The sequence below is a fragment of the Notothenia rossii genome (assembly GCF_949606895.1).
Source record: "Notothenia rossii genome assembly, chromosome: 5".
NCBI classification, from domain to species: domain Eukaryota; kingdom Metazoa; phylum Chordata; class Actinopteri; order Perciformes; family Nototheniidae; genus Notothenia; species Notothenia rossii.
In genome coordinates this window covers 66,259,383-66,282,779 of record NC_136903.1, presented here as the reverse complement: position 1 = coordinate 66,282,779, position 23,397 = coordinate 66,259,383, and the positions used below count along the sequence as shown (strand labels likewise).

Below are 23,397 nucleotides of genomic sequence, written 5' to 3'. Positions count from 1 at the left end.
CATTTTTTTCACGTACATTTATTTTCTGATAATTTTTTACAGTTTTCTCAAAGTAACATGCATAATTAAAGATTTCCACTTCACAATACCATTATTTAATATGTATTTACACTAATCCCACATAATTGCATATGTATAATGGACTATAACACTCAATGTAAGATACATTTGTCTAACCACTTTTAAAAATCACGTCAACTAAGTGTCAAGTAGTGTTCTGTATCGAACTCCCTCTGCTGTTCCACTTGCATATTACCTCCGTTAAAATGTCAGATTGCACACTAGTTTTTCAAGCACCCACTTTATTGAGATTGTACATTTGAAATCAAAACAAACATAACACGTTTCTGGCTTTTATTTTAGCAAAATGCCTATGCCTAACACCTTATTGTAAGTTTAACTTTAATCATGTGCCAGAATGTATACAAATGTGTCAAATAGTTGATATAATTATATAATAATTATATGATATAATCACAAGCAATATTAAATTACAATTCATTCTACGTGTGAAAGGCTTGCCTTAATCTAAAGATGTAGTATGCTGATTATAAATACCATCTTGGTGTCTGTATGCGTTTAAAGCAATTATACCGTCTTCTGTGTGTTCATTTATTCTGGAAAAGAGACAAAGGAAGTTATTTGTTTCAGATTTCAAAGATCATCACTTGCATACAGAACATAGTGACAGGATGTTCAAAACAAAGTTAAAATTACCTCTGACGGTGAGTTTAGTGGAGCACTCTGCATTCCCCAAAGAGTTTTCTGCAACGATCTTGTACTCCCCGGTGTCTTTGGGTCCAACCCTCAATATGAGCAGAGAACAGACTCCGCAGGTGTTGGAGATGAAGTAGTTAGTGTTGGTATTCAGACTGATATTGTTGCGGAGCCATGTCACATGAGGTGTAGGATCCCCTTTTATAGCACAGCTCATGTAGCATTCATAGCCTTGAGGGGCACTGTGCATTTTCAGTGGGACAAGGAACTTGGGTGCACACTGTAGGTCACATGTCTTGGTTTCTGGCATGTTCACAACAAATTTTTCTGGAAGGAAGTAGATTTAAATTAGAATTATTCTCTTCTAGAAAGAAAACATGTGGGATTATAAAGTAACAGGAACAGTCATTTCTGGCCTTATATACTTTCCTATGCCTATGTTTTTTAGGGTGTGCTAAATGTCATCCACATGGTGTTGTGAATCCGAATTCTATGGATAGCTATGAAAAATGCATCTCAAAGAAAGAACATTTTGTTTGATGATCGGATCGAATCAAGTTAAAGGCTAGACTTTTTGCTGTTAACTTGACACAAGGAGGAAGAAATGTAAAACTCATAATCAAAGAGGTACATTGTTAGGTTGAGAATGTGGCTCTTTAAATATGTAAGGACTGTTGAATACGTCAACTTGTGAACTGGCCTCTAATCGGATTACAAAAACACCAAAATAAAAATGCTTCTAACCTTTAAGAGTAAACATGGTTAATATGTACGTGCAGCATTTTCTTAAGCCCATGTAAAATAAGCAGATATTGGTGTATTTCTAGATGGTCCTGAAAGTTATGAGCTTTTATACATACCTTTTTTGGCAGAAATCAGCCACTTCTGTGATTCAATGGGATTGGAAGAGCCCATGTCGTTCTTTGCATAGACTCTGAACTGGTATTCTCGGCCCGGCATGATGTTGCAGACTGTGAATCTATTGTTGAAGATGCGATCTGCAATGGTATTCCATGTTCTTTTACTTGAATCGCGCTTCATCACCATATAGTGCAGCCTGTCGTCACGTTTCTCATCAGGAGACGCAGTCCATGAAACGGTCACTGTGCCAGGCACGTTCTCGTCAGTCTCCACGGGACCTGGTGGCTTCGGTTCATCTGCAGTTCAAATACAAAGGCTTGTTTCATCCACAGTATAGGACATTGTTTATAGAGTTAAAATGAAAAGAAGTTAACCAAACTCACCTGTAACTCTAATTTCAATGCTGTTGGATTCTTGTCCGACAACGTTCTTGATAATGATAGTATAGATTCCAGTATCTGAGCGCTCAGCAGAAGGTATCAGAAGCTGGGATGTTACCTCTGCATTGCTGATGGTCACCTTTTTACTAACAGGTGCTCCATCTTTCAGCCAGGTCACCTCAGGCCAAGGAGAGGCCTTCAAATAATAATAATAATAATAATAAATATATACATTTATAACATTTTCAGAGGACATGAATAGATTATTTTATAAGTCAATTCATTATTTCCTATATTACCTCAAAGTTAATGTTGAATCTTGCAGAATTTCCTGCTCGCACCACCATGAAACTCTTGATTTTGGCATCAGTAAATCGTGGTCTCACTACATGAAAAGCAGGGAAAAGTTGGTCATTAATTGGCATATATTTTTATGGTGATTTAATTGTTTTTAAGGATAAAGGGCAAACATGAAAAAACCTATAATCACTATCCAACCACCGCTAAAACAGAACACAAACATTTCTTTCTTTAAGTCATAGTACAATATTCAATACTGCTTCAATCATCTTTATTCTTCTATTGACCTGGAATAGGATTTATTACTAATCTAATTATAGCCCTAGTACCATATTTCAACAATACTGACTAACCAACTGAGCTTATTGATATAAGTTTTCATGCGCACACTATGTTGGTAGTTATAAAATGACATGGTATCTTTTGCAACAGTATATCTGAATTCGTAAACCATGTTTTCAGTTGCATTACTTGTGATAAGATGAAGAAGCAAATTAGATCTCTCAGTGTTAAACACATATGGGTTATCCACAAACACAATTTGTAATTGTAATTGTTAATTCTTCAGACAATGCTCCTATTCTCCTATAAAGGCAAATCATGAAGTTAAACTCAACTATTGTACAACTACTGGATCTTTTAATTTAAAGTAATGAATCAGTCCCTGTAATTTAAATCTTTAAATATGACAGTTTGACATGAGTGTCTTTGAAATGATTTTCTTACCAGGAGGGGGCATAGCGAGGATGTAATTAACCAGCTCCTGTGGCTCTCCCTCTCCTCCATCATTAGTAGCGATGACTCTCACCCAGTACATGGCCATTGACTTCAAACCTTTCACTGTATAGGAGGTCATGGTTAATGCATTTGCATTGCAGCGATCCCATTCTGTGCATTCTGCAGGCCGGATCTCCACAAAATATCCTTTGGCTTCATCTTCAACCCCCTCAATGTCCTTGGGTTTGGTCCAAGACAGGGACAGGGTTGTGTAGGTGGAATCTGTCGCTTTAAAGTCTATGGCTTTACCAGGAGGCTCTGTAACACATGATTAATATTCAGTGCTGCAATTTGTAGGCTGTATTTAGTGTTGATGAAATAATGACTGTGATAACAGTTCTAAATGTCCACCTACTTTTAGGATCTCTGGCAAACACAAACTCAGATGGTACACTGAATTCACCCGCTCCAGAGTCGTTGATGGCTGCCGCACGGAATTCATACTCAATTCCCTCAACCACGTCTTTAACTCCATATCCCTTACCTGTAAAAGTCAAAAATACTTATGCAGTAAAGGTATAACACCAATAAGTCTTTAGACGTCAGTTGTTTGTGTTGTCACAACATGATCAAAGAGAACTGATGTATGAATGACCTTTGATAATCCCTTCAGCTGGGATGACTGGGCCCCACAGGTTGCTGCCCTTTTTGCGTTTCTCAAGGTTGTATCCGTGAATACTGGTTCCTCCCGTGTTGGATGGAGGAACCAAAGAGAGATTGATGCAGTCCTTGAAGGCAGATACAACCTTTGGTGCAGATGGAGGACCAGGGTAAGCTGTACACACAAAAGAGATCTAAAAGTCACGTTTAGATAAAAAACGCAACAACCAATTGTTTGCGTACTGTAGGAGAAATTATCATGACGTCAACGACTCGTTATGCATGAAAGCGTCACAGAAATTAATTAATTAATTAATTAACTATGAGAAGGGAGATGCTTAGTTATTTAAGGACTACTCACAGCTATTTGATGAACTACCGTAGCAGGGGAGATTACTGCTAACTGCTAGCAGGCCCTAACATGCTATCGCTATGCGGTAACAATGCCCCTTTTGACTTAATTTGGTTTTCTCAATATTCTTGCATTCCCCTTTGGGATTTTGTTCTCATTGTACATTACTGTATTTATTGAACAGTTGCTTACAGGACAATACGTTCACATAGTTTAAATCAAGAGATGTATTGGTAGTAATGACTACTGTCCTCTTTTGTTTAGCAATATATACTCAGGCAAATCTAAAATGGAAATCTAAAAAAGTCTCTAGTAAACCATCCTATTCAACATTCAAGATCAACTCTAATCAAAATTATTTTTAATGAATTGTTCACCAAACTTGATTCAATACATTTGTACAAATGTACTTTCTCCCCCAAGTGACTCAGAACATTGCAAATTGATTGATTGATCAAATTAATTTTGCTGTGAAATGATGAGTCTGACTGGCCTTTACTGAAAACCTGTATTTTTTTCAGTTAGTTGTTTGTCGAAGTTTACCTTTTGTTCCGGCTTGAATATCCTCAGTTTCCATTAGCTCACTGGTGCCCATTTCAGTCTCCACTCTGATGCGATAGCAGTACTTCCTGCCGTGGTCTACATCAATGTCCCGGTATGCGCTCTCTGGACCAATCGGACCCACCTTCTTCCAAGTGTTGCGGCCAATTTGTTGTCGTTCAAGGATATAGTTGTCTATTTTACAGCCACCACTGTCTTTTGGGGCCCTCCACTTGAAGTCAATTACAGAGGCGGAGGCTTCAACAATATCCAGAGGTCCCATTGGAGGAGTGGGTTTATCTGGCAGGAAACAGAGCATAATGATGAATTTTATTCTGTGTTAGAGAGTTAATTTGTCGACCAATTACAGTGAATGAACATTGAAAATAAGTAACATAACATATGTATACAACATACCCAGGACAATAAGCTTGCTGAATGCCTCAACAGTGCCAAACTCATTTTTGAGTTTTATCTTGACTTCACCACTGTCCTTGCGCTGCAGCTTGTTTAGAATCAGACTACTGCAACCCTCCGAGTGCTCAATCTTAATATGTCCTTCCTCTGCAAGCTCTTCACCCTCAAGGTACCACTGAATCTTTATAGGTTCCCGTCCGATATAGGGTAGTTTGAAGGTTGCTCTATGTCCTTTTTTCACAGTTACAGGGGTTTTGAATGCTTCCAGATCCTCGGCAGGGAATCTGGGTGGGTCTATATAGGGGTAAAAAAATATAGACAGATATATTAGTAGTTTTAAGCTTTATAGTTCTGTACTTTAGAGAAAAACATTTAAAAGTAATTTTTAAGGAGAAATGCAACACTTTCATGCAAATGAGTAATTTCTGTAATTTATTTTTATTTTTACCTTCAACAACAATTAAAGACTCTGTCTTCCGTCCGTCTGCTTCAAATTTATATTTCCCAGCAAATTCCTCTGTGACTTTGTGGATTTTAAGTCTGTGGAAAGTTCCGTCTTTTGTAATGGTTATACCCTCAGACGATTTAATCTGTCAAAATGAAATGCATAACTGTAACATGACAAATATGAAATGAATGTATAACTTCTAATTCGCATTTGGCTTTATTAATGCAATAATATCAAAGCCTATCTGCTACACATTTAGACTCTGGGCATACCTCTTCTCCATCTTTGTACCAGAGTCCCACACAGTCTTCCCTGCTCACTTTACACTCCAGCTCTGCTGCTTCTCCAACAATGGCTTTGCAGTCGGAAAGCCCCGCATGAAAGTGAACTCCTGGGTCTGAGGATTCATCAACCAGTAAGTTAGTGAATGCACACGACCAACACGTTGTTGTTTTGTTGTTTCAAGGTGTTGAAAGGCAGCCATGTATGGGTGTGAACATACTTACCACATAGTCAAACATGACACATTTTCTTTTCTATTAAGATTTGTTTAGTTTTTTTTGCCTTTGTTGATAGTATGCCAAATAAAGACAGGAAAGGAGAGAAAGGGGGGATTGTTGGTCAGATGTGAATCTGAGCTGCTGCTGAGGCCTTAGTACAGGGCCACGTTTAAAATACATGTTAAAATATACCTTTCAATTTTGAAAAGACTAAATAAGAGGAGTTTGTAAGGGATGTAGAAGAGCACATTTGGTCATTGTTTGAAACTTGATAAAGATGTCTTCTTGTGTAGCTCGATAGTTTTGCTTGCAGGTGGACTTCTTCAACTTCAGAGTTTGCAGATTTGTAGCTCATACGAATAGCATCACTGAGGCTTTCATGTACCTCGGTTCGCTTTGTTCCTCTTGAAAGAAATACCCACTTAAATATGAAAAATAAAAAATTCAATCAAGGCAGACATTTCCTTGTTCAGTCGAAGAAATTAGCATTTCGTCTGGTTGCTCTGAATTCAGTCTTCAATGTGCAGAAATCACTTTTAGAGCATGGTCATCCTCCCAATTCAGGGTTCTCTTCTGTCTTCACATATGAGTGTGGCCACACACAAGTGCTGCAGTTGTCTCAAAAGGACATAATGAGTTCTGTGTTTGATCATTCAAATAATTAACCTCAATGCACTGACTCATCCTGAATCAGCATTTAAAATAGCAAGCACATGTCAACACAGAGCACAGGTGCAGTTAAACATTGCTTAATTGACACACCAAACACACATAGCATAAAACAAAACAAAAGAGAAAACGGTGGACACTGTTGTTTTTTGTCTGCTGCTATCCTACCTATACGTTATTTAAATAATGTAACCAATGCTATTCTTTTCTAGACACAACATAAGACTATAGAGTGTTTTGATTCATTCGACATATTAAGTGCAATAGACAAAAACCATTAGTCCATACAAAAAATGATTAGCATTTCTTGAAAACACTAAGGTTAAATCCACTCTTGCTGCAATGTGATCATTCTAAAAGGCATTTTAAGCATTTAGAGATCAAAAGTAGCATTTCACTGAGTGGGAGTGGGAGCACACTTTTGGCGTTAACCGTCAAACTACTGGAAAAGTCATCTGCTCAGCAAATGACTTTTTTCAGACAGTGCTTCCCATGCAGCGGTTAATGCAGCGCCAGTAATCTTACCACTAACTGTCTCCACGATCAATGGGCCTTGCCGCGTACGGCCTGATCGCCTGCCAGCTGCTGCAGGCTCACCGCCGTCTGCCCCCTCACCATTTTCAGCAGATTCATCAATGCCTTTGGTTGGCCTGGTGCCATTATCACCCCTGGCACCACTGGCGTCTGTGTTAGTGTCTTTTTCAGTTTAGGGGATATCATCGTAATTACCATCAATCCATTGATTCTCATTTGCTGTTGGATTTGCCTTACAAATACCATTAATGAAAAGAGTAACCAATACAAATGTCAACATGGAGCATAAAAACAATATCAACTTGAACTCTAATACAAGAGAAGAGGGCAATGGAAAAGGTGATATCTAAAATTGGCTCCCTAAGGGTGTATTAACACAAGGGCCTACTGGAAACCTTTTTGCTGAATGTTTAGCCCTTATAACATAAAACTATAACATATTTAAGCACAAGGGGTTATCCCATTGCTGATTTGAAGCAGTCTAAACTAAATAACGTATATCAAGTTAATTCACCGTTTCCATTTTTTACCCTCTAACTTCTTGCGCATTAATTAAACAAAGTATTTATAACGACAGAAAGCATCTACAAACATAAAAGCACACACTAAATACACAAATCACAAATATAGAAATATTTGTAGACTTCAGAAAAAAGCCTTGGATTGAAGAGAATGCAGATTTTAGCGTAGCATCTACATGCTATTCTATTATCTGTTTCTCAGGAGAAGCACAAAGACACACATATGACGAAATAGACATATAGCTTTTTCTTTGATAAACCAATGTTTGTTTTCTAAATTAAGCTGATAGTTAATACAACTTAAAGCCAATGCTTTTAATTGTTTATGGACTGTAAACCATGTGAGTATTACAAATAACTAACTAAATAAATAAACTCCCTTTTTTTTTTTTTAAAGAGTTGTTCGAAATTCACCCAGGCCATGTAGATTTTCCAGCTAATTGTAAGATCGGCAATAGTGTATATAGGTATCATATACAGTACATCAAATGTTAAAGCAGTTGCATCACAGTAAGGAAAGGTTTAGAATTTCCTTGGGTTGTGATATCAAAGTCATTTTGATTTCCAAATGACTTTAGCAGCACTAGGTAAGTTGTCTACAGCAGCATGCAGCTTTGACGTCTCTTACCAACGACAGCTTCTGCTTCAACATCCACAATTTTCATTCTGGGACGTTTTCCTTTTTTCCCAGATTTTTCACCTTGTTGATCTGTTTTTTCCTCATCATTACTATCTCCTAATAGTGATAATAATTTGCAGCTTTATTCCGAAAGTCATACATATTATCATTATATTAATGTTGACCTAATGATGAGTTGACTCATTAAGTCAATATGTATAATGTGATATACATACTGGCATTCACTCTGCATGAACATCATCTGGTCCTTTTATTTTTTAAATCTTAGTTAGAAAGTTTCCATAACAATAATTGATATTGATTACATATTCATTTTAGAATTAATATTTGTCTACAGTAAAATACATCCATCAACAAAACAAAAATACTGCTGCTACTATTTATATTATAATATTGTTGACAATTTTAAAGACATATTCGTTTTTTCAAAAAAAATGCATTTAGCAAAAAATGTCGGGCACATTTACGAAGCAATTCTTTATCATTAAGTTTCTCAATGAATATAATATGAATGATCTGCTTACCTATCTCTGTATCTGCAATGAGTGGACCATCTCTAACGCGTTTCTTGCGTCTTCCTTTGCCACCTTGTTTCCCTCCTGCTCCGCCTTCTCCTCCTTCTCCTCCTTCTCCTCCTTCTCCTCCCTCTCCACCTCCTGCTCCATGTCCCGCTTTACCGCCCGCTCCTCCTCCCGCTCCTCCTCCCGCTCCTCCCTCCACTCCTTCTCCGTCTTCCTCCATTTCTTCATCAGAATATTCAAGTGAATCGTAGTCATCTTCATCATCAAAATCTTCTCCAGCGCCCTCACCTCCAGCTCCTCCTTTAGCACCACCGCTACCTTTAGCTCCACCTGTGGTTCCAGTTCCATCTCCTCCTTGACCGTCACCACCTGCACCAGCACCAGTAACTTGGCCCCCATCAGTCCCATCAGCCCCAACACCTCCAGCAACCCCAGCGGCTCCTGCACCCCCCGCCCCACCAGCGGCTCCTGCACCCCCCGCCCCACCAGCGGCTCCTGCACCCCCAGCACCACCAGCTCTCCTTGAAGCCATTTCCTTTGCCTTTTTTGCCTTGGCTGCGGCCCTAGCTGCAGCTTTTCTTTCAGTTGCTGCCTTTTTGGCTTCTTCAGCCTCGACTGTGACAGCTGCATCTGCAACTTCTCTCTCAGCTTGGGCTATCTTGGCCAATTCCATTTTTTCTCCCATTTCCTTCTGGTATTTTTCCTGCTGTTCCTTAGCTATTTTGATCAGATCTTCATCATTATTGTCTCCAGCCATGGTAGTCTTGCGAGTTCCTTTCTTGCCCTTGTTTGAAGGATCCTTGTCCGCTATAAAACACAATATGATTTTTTTATATTTTTTTAGCTAAACAATGAAATTAGAATTGAACAATTATTTAGTGTCTGTAGTATCCTCCAGATGTTCCAAACAGTATGCATACATACAACTAGGTTTCCGACTCATAAGAGGAGCAGGATCAAAATGTAAGAAGATGATCATTTTCTCACCTTCAACTACAAGAAAGGCATTGCAGGATTTGATTCCTGCCACAGCAGCATAGATGCCTCCGTCCAATTGCAAACAGTCTCTCACGATCAACTTGTGGATGAGCTTATCTTCGGATACAGTGATTTCAAATTTCTCACTATGTGTCAGCGGAGTGCTTCTGCCGTACCATTTGATCTCATTCAAAGGTGCAGTGAGGACACATTGAAAGATGGCGTCCTCTCGCTCTTCTGCCTTGACCTCTTTGATTTTGACAGCAAAGTCGACTTCAGGCACTGCAGGATAACAAAATACACAAAATAGAATAAGGGCGCAAGGAGACTTATTTCAGCAATCTATCCCATCCACACAGGGTCACACTGGTGACTCTCATACAATATCTCATTGTGTACTTTTATTATAGTTAAAGAAAAGATGTAGACAGCAACAGCACATCAGTAATCCATGGACTGAGTTTGCCTATGACTAATCTGATTTGAATAACTTGATTGAAGACGTACCTTTAAATTCAGTTGAGAATACATTGCAACCCCCAACATCCACTGAGTAGAGTCCGGCGTCTCCTGAGCCTAGATTCTTAATTGTGAATACATATTTCTTGCCAATTCTTTTCAAGCTATGCTTCAGGGCCTCACTGTCTTCTTTGGTGAATGGGATCATGACGCCATCCTGCAGAATGAATAGGCATGTAACCATATTGATAATAGATAATAACATGTAGCAAGATGGTGCTGGAGGTAGTAGTTAACGCCACCTTGTACAGGAAGATTTTGCTACAAGGATCCTTGAGGTCCATGTCCAACTCAATTGTTGCACAGTCATCATCTTGGACTTCAATAGGTTTCAGGGTACTGATGTGTGAAACAAACTACAGTAGAAAGAGTGAAACAAAATGAATTAGCCTGCACAAACATTGTAAGACAGACTGCAACATTTTACAAATTATACAAAAAAAACAAATGACAAGGATAGATGATTTTTTGGACATTCCTACGATTGAACTAAAGAAGATTTAAAAGGAGCCCATACCTCAGCAATCTCCTCCTCTCTCTCCTTCTTCATCTCAGTGAGTTTCTTCAACATGCGGCGGAAGTCTGTGATACCGTACTCATTGCAGATGCGCTCGTAGTCTTTCTTCTCTGCGCTCATGAGAATTTCCCAGATCTTCTCCTCTGGCTCCATCTGCTTGTGCTCACGTGTTCCATCGTCATTACTGTAGAGGCAGAAATGTCATCAAGCCACGCAAACCATGTTTTCACTGAAATAAATACTCCCATTCTGTCAATGAGAAGGAATCCCACACATAAAGAAAATACCATCATAAAGATAACGCAAGAAACAAACTTTGTTTACAGAGTTTCACTCACCGTTTTTTAAGCTTTTTCCTGAGATCCGTTGCCTCTGTAACCACAACAAAGAAGATTAGACCTTCACACAATATTTGTCATGCATTGTCTTTTACACAAGTATTTAAAACAAGCAATGTGCATTTACTGTAACTTCCATAACAATGTAATGTACATAGAATAGTTTGATTAAAGCTAGATATGAATGTTTTTCTTTTAAAAACTAAAACAAGTATTTTCAGCTTAATGACTAATAGGTCAGAATGTCTGATCTTATCTTATTGGAACTGTACTGAGTATTTCTTTAAGCCGACATAAAATCATGCATTATATAATTATCTGACATAGCCATTTACTTACCATTGCTAAGTCAGGACTCTGATAACTGAGCGGAACTTTGGGGTCCCCAAAGGTAGTATGGGCAAAAAGCAAATTAATAAAAATGTCACTAACCAACCAGCTTTGTGTATCTTAGTGACAATTCCCTCTCTTCTTCCCCTCTCTTGTGTTGGACTTATACTGCTCAACATGATTCTGTTTGCGATCTTTACGTTTTCACTACCCTGACAGGAAGATTTTTCCCAATAATTTGAATTTATGAATACAATGTCATGTTGCTTTGAAAATACATGGGCTAGGTTATAGCACAGAAAAAACATTCTGCTGCTTCATTCCAAATATTGATGGCTTAGATGAAAGCCATTAACTTCTATTTATCTTTGTAACTCGGCTGGATGCCCAGTTACCTAAAAAGTGTCTATGATAAATTGTTTTTTAATGTATTCAATCGTTCATTAATTTGTCTCCTACTGTGCGCTATATTAGTCTGACTGGGGCAGGGAAAGTGTATATAAGCTCTATCTTATATGGTGAATTGGCCCATAATGGAAAGCCTTGACCCCTAAAGCCAACAAACTATAACTGCCTTCGGGGGAAATAATTGCAATCCTCTTCAGAAAAGAAAACTTTGAATGTTCTGTATTTGAAACCTCACCTTCACCTTCTTTCTTTTGGAGTTCCTTGGTTTTAGAGAATCCAACTGTAAATAAAAAAATATTTTAGATCTGCCAACTTATCAAGAGTATGTATATTGCAACGTATATATAAAATACTAAAGCAACAAAAGGATTAAAGAATATTAAGGATTATACCAGAAATGATATTCAGGAGAACAGTGCAGATAGCCCTTCCATGTTCGTTGTTTGCAAAACACTTGTAGGTGTCTGCATCCTCTGAAGAGACCTTAGGAAACTAATGAAAGGATAACACTGAGATTATGGCACCTTCATTATCACTAAAAGTAGTTTAAGTCTTAAAACATTTAAGTCACTTAACATATTGGGTTGATAAAACATTTATCCTATTCCCTACTATTGAATGACAGACGATGGACAAATTCATGCATGTGTTTCCTGTTTGGCTGCGTTTTACAATCAACTTCGTATACATGGGCATGCTTTTTGGGCTTATTAACACACATGCTCTGTGTTTGAAATTGGAGATTAAATTATTTTCTCAGTATGAGGTAAATTATCACAATATTAGATTATAAGAGAGCGTTTCTCTCTTTTAACACAGTTTACTGTTGATGTTTATTCATTGTCTGAAACAGAAATGTAACGCTTCCTGTTGCGGCTGACAATGGGTACATTTTGTTTATTACCAACATAATGAATCCATGCCTTTGGGGTTTCTTGAAGATTACCTCGAGTGTATGCTCTCGAGTGGTCTCATCGTACTTTTGCACACACAAGTCAGGGTGGAAAACGATTTCCTTGTTGGCTCTGCTCCATGTTACAGTAGGTGTTGGGGTGCCCACTATTATGGCTTTAAAGATTGCAACCTTACCTGGAATTAGATAAAATAAAGATTTCTCTATTAGAGACAAATCATTCATAGGTACATCTTTAGCAAAGATGTAAGATAAATGGTTAAAAGCAAATAATTGAACAAACATTATACTTAAGTTTTTTTTTTTGTTGGTTAAGAGGCTGTTTAATGCTCATTTTTTGTTTCATATTATTTTGTGCTTCTACTGTGACATTCTCATTTCCTTTTATATGCACACAAACCTATGCAACACATACTGTAGGGGAAAGGGATCCCCCCAAAAAACCATAACAGGGCCCCTTTAATAATTAAAGAAATCTTACTTTCCAAATACATGTTTTTTTTGTTTTTTTAACCTTTTGTTACATCTTTCAAATTGTTATGACTGGATATTCTCAGCTGCTCTTTTTTATTGAATGTACCCTTAATACAGTAGTTCCACAGAGGGGAAATTTACATTCTTCATTTGACCCATCCTGGTGTTAGGAGCAGTGGGCTGCTTTTATGTATGGCGCCCAGGGACCAGTGCCTTGCTCAGGGTTACCTCGGTAGCACTTGGTCTTTTGGGGACTTGAACCGGTGACCTTCCGGTTCCCAAGCCAAGTCCCTATGGACTCTGCCAAAACCGCCCCCTCTTCCTCTTAAATGTTGCTTATGTCAATTGGGATTTAGATCAAGGTATTTTTAGCTGGCCCAACACATGTTTGTTCAACTATTTTGATGTGAGAATAAAAACTGTATCTTTTTATTCTATTTTATTTAAATGGTTTGGGTGAAGGCTACTATTGTTCACTTACTCTCTTGAATAGTCAAAGCAATGGGTTTGCGAGTAAAATCTGGAGTTGTCATTCCCTCCGGAAGTTCCTCCTGGAACTGCGTTATCATCACACCGGGCACCTTCGACTTCTTCTTAATGCCTGATCGAAAAAATATAAATAATTAGATAAGCTTATTAAAAAAAGAAACAAGTTATTAAGTATAGTCTATACAATATACTCATCAAAGCATGAACATTTAACCTATGTACACATGTTTTTACTTGAAAAAGTACAGTATGTGTGAAGAATAAATACATTTGATAAGAAGAAGCTCACAAAGAATGTGTTCAGATTTAGACAAGGACAAACAAAAAGTGGTTTAGTGTAAACTTCACACAAACATTCAAACAGGTTTTTATCTGAACAAATCATCATGTTTAAAAAATGCCACACTAATTAATAAAATCTCTAAAGACTTATAATGCTAAAAAAATAATAATAATAAGTCTATCCAGTAGTTTTGTGATTATTTACATCAGCCCCTACTTTTGAAATATTACCAGACAGTCAAGCATTTATGAATAAACCAAGTAAATAGGTCCTATCTGGCATAACCCTCTCTGCTACCTTAAATATGCCAACGTTTTTCATAGTTTTATCGTGTTCAGATTTAGCTAAAAATTAAGATGCCAAGTGATTTAAACGGCTTAAGACTGAAGGGAATATGTTTTAATTATGCAAAACTTCATTGTTTAATCAACTTTGTAAAAGACAGCTTTTTTAATCATAACGTTCTTTGGTCTTTCCCTTCTCATGGGACTCTTGACATTATTGATGAGTGTTACATATTTTCATATTAAAACATACCCTTGCCATAGACATACTATTTTATGTCATGTTGAAAAAGTGAGGGAAACCTTTGTGTTAATGTTAGTTTTATTATGGGAGATTTTATATTTGACTTTAATTTCTTTGTGGATTAATTTTACTTTTCAGATGAATTGAAAAAAAAAGGTATTTAGACTTTATAGCCTCTGGATAATGCTGAATACAAATAATTAACAAAGATTGTAATAATAGTTTTAAGCCTCAAGAAGAACATGGCCACCTCAGAGACGTAGACATGTCAAGATTTCATATAGAGTTGCCTTGCAGGAGGTTGAATTGATAATAATAAATATTCACTTTCCTGGTAACGTTGAGATGTTTGTTTGTATAGGATTATTCTTTTAATCATTTATGTCAACAACAAAGGATGAAATTGAAAGAAATGTGTTGTTTAAAGTCATGTAGGGTTGACATCTGTAATAAATATATCCCCCTATGTATATGTTATGATGACCAAACTCATATTATTCTTTGTTGGGGAACAAGGTTAACCCTTCTGCTGTCTCTAGAGGTCCATGGAATACAAATTATTAGTTCATATACTGTAAGCTCACTTGTACAGAATATCAATTGAAAACTCTAGAGTTAGGCATTGAACCAGGTTTACTGTAAGTACCAGAACACCTGAGGAAACCAATATGGACTAACCCATAGAAGTCTCGAAGGCGTCATCACTGAACGCTGATCACAGGGGTTCAGCTGGTCCAGGGATTTTTATTTATTTTCTCCTGGAATGAAAGACCTGTAATAGGCAGAGTGTAAACTATAGAGTATGTCGTTTAAAGATGTAGAAATTAACAGTCTTAGTTGCATTGGGGGTAAGTGCTTGGGGCATGAGCTGCAGAACAGTACCTTCTGTATCAGAAATGAAATCAAAGGATGATGCAGACATCATTAAAAGCAATGTGTTTGTATGTAAACATGGATCAGCATATTAATGTAGAACAGCAACTTCACCCTCCTATTGTCTTCGTTCCCCCCCCCCCTTACTTTGGTGTTCGCGGTCAAGTTTGACCGGTCCTTTTTTAACTGCTATTACATTAACACAAAAACCATGAATCATCACCAAATGTCATTTAACAGCCTTTCAAACTTTAAATATTGTATCAGACTACTGGTATACATGAAAAACTACAGTAAATATTGTGTGTGTGTGTGTGTGTGTGTGTGTGTGTGTGTGTGTGTGTGTGTGTGTGTGTGTGTGTGTGTGTGTGTGTGTGTGTGTGTGTGTGTGTGTGTGTGTGTGTGTGTGTGTGTGTGTGTGTGTGTGTGTGTGTGTGAGACCGGGAACACGGGTGTTATAAAGTTGACTAAATCATCCAGAATTCAATGAAAGTGGTGATATATGTTCAAATGTCTACTGTGAAGGATATCATAAAGTCTTAATGCAATTGAATGTAAAACAAAAAAGTTATGGTTGATGAAAGTAGTAAATCGGTCAGATTTGACCCGAAGACAACAGGAGGGTTAAGCTGCATTATAAGCCAGGCATTGATTCCATGGGTCATCAAAAGTTATGTATGGAGTATAATTGGCATGAATTAAGTATGCGAACATTCATAAAGATAACAGATTTTCATCAGTTATACTTTGTCCATGATGAGATGTTGTGAATATATCTATATATGCATTTATTTGTAGTAATATATATATTTGTTGAAATAGTTGATTAGATTTACATCCACAGACAGCACCGGACCCTTGACATTTTGATAGCTGTCAAATGGATGCACATGAACGAAGACCTAAAGATAAAAATGTTTTTATATTCTGTCCTCGTCCGAATTGCTGGTGGCTGGAAAATAACTGAACTGCTCTTATCATCTTTCTGCAAGACATTTTAATAGCCTTGCTTTACTTTTGTATTTATTAATTTTCCCCAAAGTTTTTTTATTTTATTATTTTGCTTTGGCACTGAATATGTGTATGCACTTTTTATTAATGGATAACCAGAATTCATGAGGATGCATCATTGCACTATACAGTAGGAATTTGTTTATCAAGCCATGTTTGCAATTTTGCAGTTTTTGCGAATCTTGCAACTACTGAATGAAAGCAGCATAGAACGTTTTTTAAAGTATCCCCCTAACTTTAAAATGTATTCATTAATATATTAGTTTACTGCACAATCATTTTTATACAGTGAAGGTAGCTATAACATGCTTCACTAACTGATTCCTGAACGATGTGGACCACAAATCCTAGTTTTACTCAGAATACTAACTAATGTGCACGCAAAAACTTTCCACTTTGAACTTTTATTATTAGTTTTTCATGTAATTTAGCTTAAAGATTTTCCTCAGCAGCTGACTCGCCTACATGTTCCCGCTGTGGTTGTGCGATGTTGTGTTTATTCTGATCAGTGCAGCTGTAGCTCCATTGTTGGCTGTTAGGACTTTGCATTTTTTCATCTAACTTGTAGCTGGAGTTCAGTAAATAATGATGAACTCTTTTTTAACTGCTCTAAAATGTATTTGTATTGATGTTAACTTAGAGCTTTCCTATTATATTTCACAGCTAGTAAACAAACTAAAAGCACCGTTATAATTGGATGCCCCATACATTGTGTACCCCAACTTCCCTTAGACTTAGAGTAAGTCTCAAAGTAATGCAAGGAATCACAAGAAACTGAAAGTTGGGTGATGCTTTAGGGCTCCTGGAGGTAACAGGTGTCGTTCCAGTTGATTACCTTCGAGACCTCGATGTTCTGAGTTGACTTGACAGCTCATGCTTTGAACCCTTTTGGGATATAGAAATTGCATTTCTGTGTCTGCGATAGTTCTGTTCGTCACACTGAAGCCAAGGAGAGCATGAGGGTCAGGCATGAAAAGGCCGGAAATCTCGAGGGAATACAGAAAGGGGGACTTGAAAGGGGTGACTCAGGTTGCCTCGGTGTTCTTTGTATGAAATGTCTCAAATGTTTCACCTATAGTATTTTTACTCATACCAAAGGCTTGTTCTTTGCAGTTGGTCAATATTGATCTAAATTGGCAAGTTCATTATGTTTAACCTTAAAGATGTCTTTTTTTAAGGTTATTATAACTAATATGTTTAGTTAGACCTCAGGAGAGAGGGCATTATGCCACTTTGTCCCTGTAGATTTACTTAATGACACACAACTTAACAAATCGAACAGAATTTTGTCAGCATGCGCACATTTAAAATTGGCATTTTCATTTCAATTACAAGATCAAGAAGACACATAGAAATCAACGACCTTGCCCTCTAGCAACAGCTTTAGTATTCAGATGGGTGTTGTTTAAATTGTCACAATGAAGTGCTTCCGTTGTGACACTGAAAGTTGAATCATCCATTTCGGATGACACCTTTCGGGGGTGATGAAGACCACATCATACATGCAACTCACCCAACGTGGAGTCATGCACTTACGGAGGTGAGTCGTTTGTGTGATTCGATTTGTTTTTGCTCGCATACCTTTGTCTTCTCGTTGAAATTCCTCTGAACAGTCGACTAAACACGCATTGTGACAACAGAAGAGGGACAGGTAAATGTAAATCCTGACAAAAGCACCATGGCAGTTGGAACTTCGACAGGATTATTACACAATAAACATAAAACACCACATTATACAGTGTAACCCAGGGATGGGCAGCACAAACACAGACACTTTAGGAAAAACACATTTTCAGGGACACATCGCACAACACACAATGGTTAGTTATAGACAAAGTAAACAGGGTGTTAGCAGTAAGTTGTTACAGCAGCATATACAAAGCTGTGCTGTGCAGCTGTTTATTAGACTCAATTTGAAGCTTGCATTCCTCACACAGGATGATTCCTGTGCAGTGCTTGAGAGAAATGATCACTTGTTTTTTTTTGTAAGAATACCTTTCATTTTGTCAAATCAGGACTGTTGATGATACTCCTTGTTAGAATCAGTTGTATTATTCGTATTGTGCTTGGATTTCTTTTTGTCTTGTCTTTTTTTTGTCATGATGACTTTTCTTTGTTGCTCTTGTTCTGTGATGACAGCTTACTCGTGTCTCACTGCTGGAATCTGTGGAGCTTGAGTGGATTTAACTGACAGACATCTTCGGTATCCTTAATAAAGAGACGTTGATGAATGAGATTGCCAGAGCTGTATTCATGTTTTGTTGAAAAGTGGCAGTTGTGTCGTCGTTACAAATCTTAACAAAAAACATGAACAATACTTAGAAAGCTTCCATTGACGAAAGAAAAAACAGAGGTGCTTATCTTCCTTTTCTCTCAGAATAAATTGTCAGCCCTCAACTCTTTACAGCAGTTTCCAGATGTCTTCGGTGTTCCATATCTTCCAACATTTTTTGAAGACCTTTGACCTGTGAATTTCCCAGGTGTCTTCGTGTCTTGCAGGTTTTTTTCTTGAACGCAGTGTCTCGTTTTTTACAAAGCGTATGTTGATGTCAAGATGATCCTGTTCATCATCATTCCTCGTGTTAAGAGGAAATCCAGGTGGAGACAGCTGCAAAACAATCCCTAGACTGACGTAACCATGGAGAACATCCATCACCCTGCACTTACCCGCCTGCCCAGCGGCAGTTTGATCGGTCACCTTTGACATCTTCCACATCTTGTCGTTGCTTTCGAGCTCTGCTGATTAAGAAGCGTCTGCAGCTAAAAACACAGGAAGAGGAAATATTAGCACCGCATACATGTATAGCTAACAAAGCAAATCAGTGATATTGACTGGCATTCCCCCTGAAATGTTTTATTCTTTGTGATTTTTGTACTTTCAGATGCATTTACTTTTGAAAGAAATCCTCTCAAAAGCCCATGTAGGTTTATTTAAATCATATGGTGGAAAATCTTGTTCTCTGAACAGCTCCTAGTGTACTCCCTAAAGCTCACTGCAGTTACTCCCAGCAGTCAGTAAGAGGCAGCAGCCAGTGTTGTATACAGTTGTTCACTGTTGACATCATTCTGGGACGAATGCCGATCTCAGGAATCCTTTGGAGCCATGTGTTAATTAAGTTGGAATTTGTTGAAGCCCTAAATAATCTGGGTGCAGAGTTAGGATTAGTTTTTAAGTACTGGCACGCTACCACTGCTATAGCCTCTCAGTGCTGATGAATATTAGTTGATTTATTGTAAGACTGACAAATATATGTACTTATTAACATTAAAAGCCATGTTTTAGTTAACCCCTTTCCAGGTTTAGGAAATGCTAAAATATGCAGCATGGAGACACCACCACACAAACAACTCTCCCTTCTTTTGATCACTGAACTATGTTACCTCATATATTACATCATTATTTTAAGAGAACAAAGCTTTAGCACTGATTCTGAGTGATAATTTGTCACCTCCTGCATTATTTTCCCAGTATATTTCTTTAAGATTCCAAAAGAGTTTAATATGGAAAAAACACCAGACCCATGTGTCACTAATGATGATCACAGCTGACTCATGTGACATTAAATGAGTCACGTATCATCTGTTATGGTCGCTTGCAACACTTTTTATGTCATTACTATTTTTTGTTCTTGTAACATTTGACCTAATGACTCAAGTTCAGAGGTCTAAACCTTCTCATTGGACATTGGAATAAAGTAGGTGTGGTTACATTTAAGCATTAAATATTATTGTCATTTTTGTCTTGCAGCTGAACGAAGATTTTCAGGAAATGTTGACGTGAGGAGGTGAGTCAAGATCTGATTTTAGTGCACAGTGTGAATAACTTTGGCCTTTTGTATTTATTTGGATCATCTAATGTGATAACACTGGTTCTTGATTCATCTGTGATTAGGATTTTGGTTAATGTTTGCTATTGTGCACAGCTCACGTTCACAAAAAACCTCGCAGTTTTTGATTGCATGATTCCTTAAATGACATGTCACGTCTGTGTACTGTAATAGCTACAAACCTTTTGTGGACTGCTGTCTGATTTACCAAAGAGTTTTAAATATTTCCAACAGCTTGAGCACTTCTCCAACTCCTCTAAACCTTTGAAGCCCCTGAAAACTTTTCTCTTTTAAATGATCTGTTCTTGACAATCAACAACTCAAGGATCAGCTGCTCATAACATCTGAGGAAACTGATTTTCAGGGGCTTTAAACAAATAGAAAGTAGTATAAAGCTTGGATGAAATGTCTCTTTGGACAAAGAGTATGACTTTTTTTAAGTATAACCTTTGGTTTTGACCTGCACCAAAGTTTGAATCAACAATAGGGCTGTATATATCAATCTGGATCAACATGTCCTTATCCAATGTATTGATGCATTGGGAGAAACATCCATATATTTAAGATACGCCACTATTTATGAACTCTTAACTGTTTTAAATTAGATGTGTGGCACTTTATAGTGAACACAGGATTTTCAAGTATAATTTGTTTTAATTTAAATATTAGGAAGAGCCAAATAATGTCAATAGTGACTTTGAAATCATATTGTAGTTGCTTGTTGTGAGTTTATATAGATGCAACTTAATTAAGTCAAATTCTATTTGAAAGACTTTGTGATTATATCATTGTCCAAACATTCAATCTTATCTTGTTAAACTTGTGACTTTTGTTTTTAAAATTGAGCTGTTAACTGTACCCTTCAAATACAAAATATTGACTTTGTCCTGACTTCCCACTGAAAATAAAACCTGCTGTCTTGGAAAGTAAGCGCTTTATTTTTAGTTGTACTCCAGCATATGTTCAGAAGGTTCTGGTCTCCAGCTGAGTTCAAGATCTTGAAAATGAACCGCACAACACATAATATGGTAAAAGCAAAACAGCCTGCAACAGGAGACATTTGGCAGGAGGCCCCTTGCATCAAAAGCAAACCCACTCATCTTCCCTGGAATAGTTCTGCCATCTTAGCTTATTGCATTTATAGTTTAAAGTTTGTCTGAGGCTCTCATCTGGTTGAATGAAACCTGACTCCAGGGAAAGGGGATTGGCAACGGATCCTGAGCTTCTTTTAAAATCCCAATTTTTGGGATTGTTAACATTTTTGCTGCAGGCTATATTACAGTAAACACTTTTGTTCCTTTAAAAAATATATAAAATAGGAGCCATGCTTCATAACATCGTTACATCTTACCAGTATGAAGGCAGGGCGGCTTTCACTGCAGGCGATATAACAAGTCGCCAGGCTTAAAATTAGACACAGACTGTTTGAAATGTTGGACTACTGTAGCAGAAATAAATCAATCTAGCCTCACCCTCTGTCAATGTTTCTCTTTGCTGTCTAAATATCACTAATTATAAAGGAGATTATAATGTGATAATAGACATTTTCCTAATATGATGTTAGGATCTAATTAAAAAAGATCTGTGTGGTAAGTATTTGCTCCCATACTATTTTGACAGTTTGCCTTATAACTAATTCTGCTTGATTCGTCGCCATCACCTTGGCCACGCATGGTCAATCCCTGTTATGTGTGCCTGTAATATCTTCTTTGCATGTGTAGAACATCCCTTGACATTACAAAGGTTGACCTCTTGTCAAGCTAATGACATGGAATACAGTGAGAAGATGCCAGCATGGTTATTTTGAAGATTGTAAAGAAAATAAATAGAAATAAAGACACTTGAGAAGCTGCTGCAGACAAACGAATTACGGCTAATGTCTCAGTGATACGTGACATGTCCCAATGATACTGTGACTGCTCCACCGACCATGTACTCTTGTAATGGCATCTGCAGCTTCTCAAATGTCCCTTCTGCATTTGTTCACACGTCACTGAGTGCAGGAGACAGAAAGTGTCTTCGTCTGTGTAACTCGCAGGGCCTTGTGGTGTCAAATGAGCGCTAATGGTGCCATTTGAACATCCCATAGGATTTGCTAATTTGTTCGAGTGCTGTAACAGGTCTGACAAGTTAATACATACATGTTGTTCAAACACATGTTCGACATTTTTTGTGTGGCAGCATGTTTTGATCAGTGTGAGTGTATTCCCTTTATATTTAAATTAATTGTGTCCTTTTAGATCTACAATACTGCATTGAAGAGAAGTGCGTATTACAATTCTGCATGTGCTTGAGACAGAACAGAGAGCACTAGTAGTGCAAACAGTAGCAACCACAGCCGTGTGTATGTCTTTCTAATGTGAAAATCCTATTTTCTGCCAAAATACAACCCACACCCTTCACGCAGCTTGCTAAATCTCAGGCTACATATCGATATCGATTCCTTCATCTAAAGTTAGCCATCACCCAGCAACCTCACAGCTTTGACCTCACATCCAGCTTCCCAGATTTAAAACTGTGAAATTTAAACTGAGAAGCATGCATGCCTCACTAAAATGATTTCATGCCCCAACACTAAATATCTGTGTCCTCTGTGTAACGAAATCCTGCACAAAGAATATCAAAATTATTATCCTGGTAACATACTCGGTAATTTGAGCGACTGGAATGAGAGAGCACATAAAATTGTGTACGTTGAGTCGCTTTATGAGTCTTTAAGCACAGCACGTTCAAAGAGGAAAATATCAGCATGTATACATTACACACTTGCATGTAGAATTCTGTTTTTTTACTGCACCTGTCTGTGCACCTGCTCACAAAATGCTGACGTCTTCAGTGACGGCACACTTTTTATTGATCCTGAAGTTATCGCAGGGGATGACTTACAAGAAATAGGCTTACTGTAATCCTTTTCTCCTCTCCTCTCACAACATGTTCTTATACAGCCTGGCTTCGTGTTGAGGGCCACCTACCTGCTCTCAGTCCTCAGTGCTCTCAGCTCTGTTCCCTTTCAGTCTGCTCACACTGTGCCTTCTCCTAATGTTCTCAAAGTAATAGATCCGTCCTGCAGCGTGCAAGTCTGTGCTTGATGCTCCTCTACTGACAAGACCCAGTGACTGCCAAAAGCTTTTT

General features: G+C 37.7%; 1 protein-coding gene across 8 annotated transcripts; it reads right to left on the bottom strand.

The window, feature by feature from the left end:
- Positions 1 to 79: 79 nt before the first annotated feature.
- Positions 80 to 23,397, bottom strand: igfn1.1 (immunoglobulin like and fibronectin type III domain containing 1, tandem duplicate 1). 8 transcript variants are annotated; one of them, XM_079685615.1, is made up of 27 exons: positions 23,238 to 23,397; positions 19,106 to 19,198; positions 18,020 to 18,055; positions 13,736 to 13,855; positions 12,814 to 12,956; positions 12,260 to 12,359; positions 12,103 to 12,147; positions 11,130 to 11,163; positions 10,792 to 10,975; positions 10,517 to 10,630; positions 10,263 to 10,431; positions 9,765 to 10,037; positions 8,781 to 9,584; positions 8,245 to 8,352; positions 7,087 to 7,257; positions 5,665 to 5,789; positions 5,393 to 5,534; positions 4,945 to 5,238; positions 4,531 to 4,827; positions 3,631 to 3,810; positions 3,391 to 3,519; positions 2,985 to 3,293; positions 2,258 to 2,343; positions 1,962 to 2,154; positions 1,578 to 1,874; positions 718 to 1,044; positions 80 to 617 (listed from the first exon to the last, which is right to left on the bottom strand). In XM_079685615.1, the coding sequence occupies exons 2-27, from the start codon at positions 19,152 to 19,154 to the stop codon at positions 613 to 615; spliced, it is 4,734 nt and encodes a 1,577-aa protein (XP_079541741.1). In that variant the 5' UTR covers positions 19,155 to 19,198; positions 23,238 to 23,397; the 3' UTR covers positions 80 to 612. The 8 variants fall into 8 exon arrangements, with proteins under 8 accessions (XP_079541741.1, XP_079541742.1, XP_079541747.1 ...); XM_079685616.1 differs by lacking the exon at positions 23,238 to 23,397 and adding an exon at positions 23,063 to 23,208; XM_079685621.1 differs by lacking the exon at positions 7,087 to 7,257 and having other exon boundaries at positions 23,238 to 23,396.

Bases quoted from the DNA above. Each gene is read 5' to 3' on its own strand.
- igfn1.1 (XM_079685615.1), bottom strand. From the start codon at position 19,154: ATGTGGAAGATGTCAAAGGTGACCGATCAAACTGCCGCTGGGCAGGCG. The intron at 18,056-19,105 runs GTAAGTGCAGGG...ATGCGTGTTTAG, and splicing joins AACTGCCGCTGGGCAGGCGG to TCGACTGTTCAGAGGAATTT. The intron at 8,353-8,780 runs GTAAGCAGATCA...TATCACTATTAG, and splicing joins CATTGCAGATACAGAGATAG to GAGATAGTAATGATGAGGAA.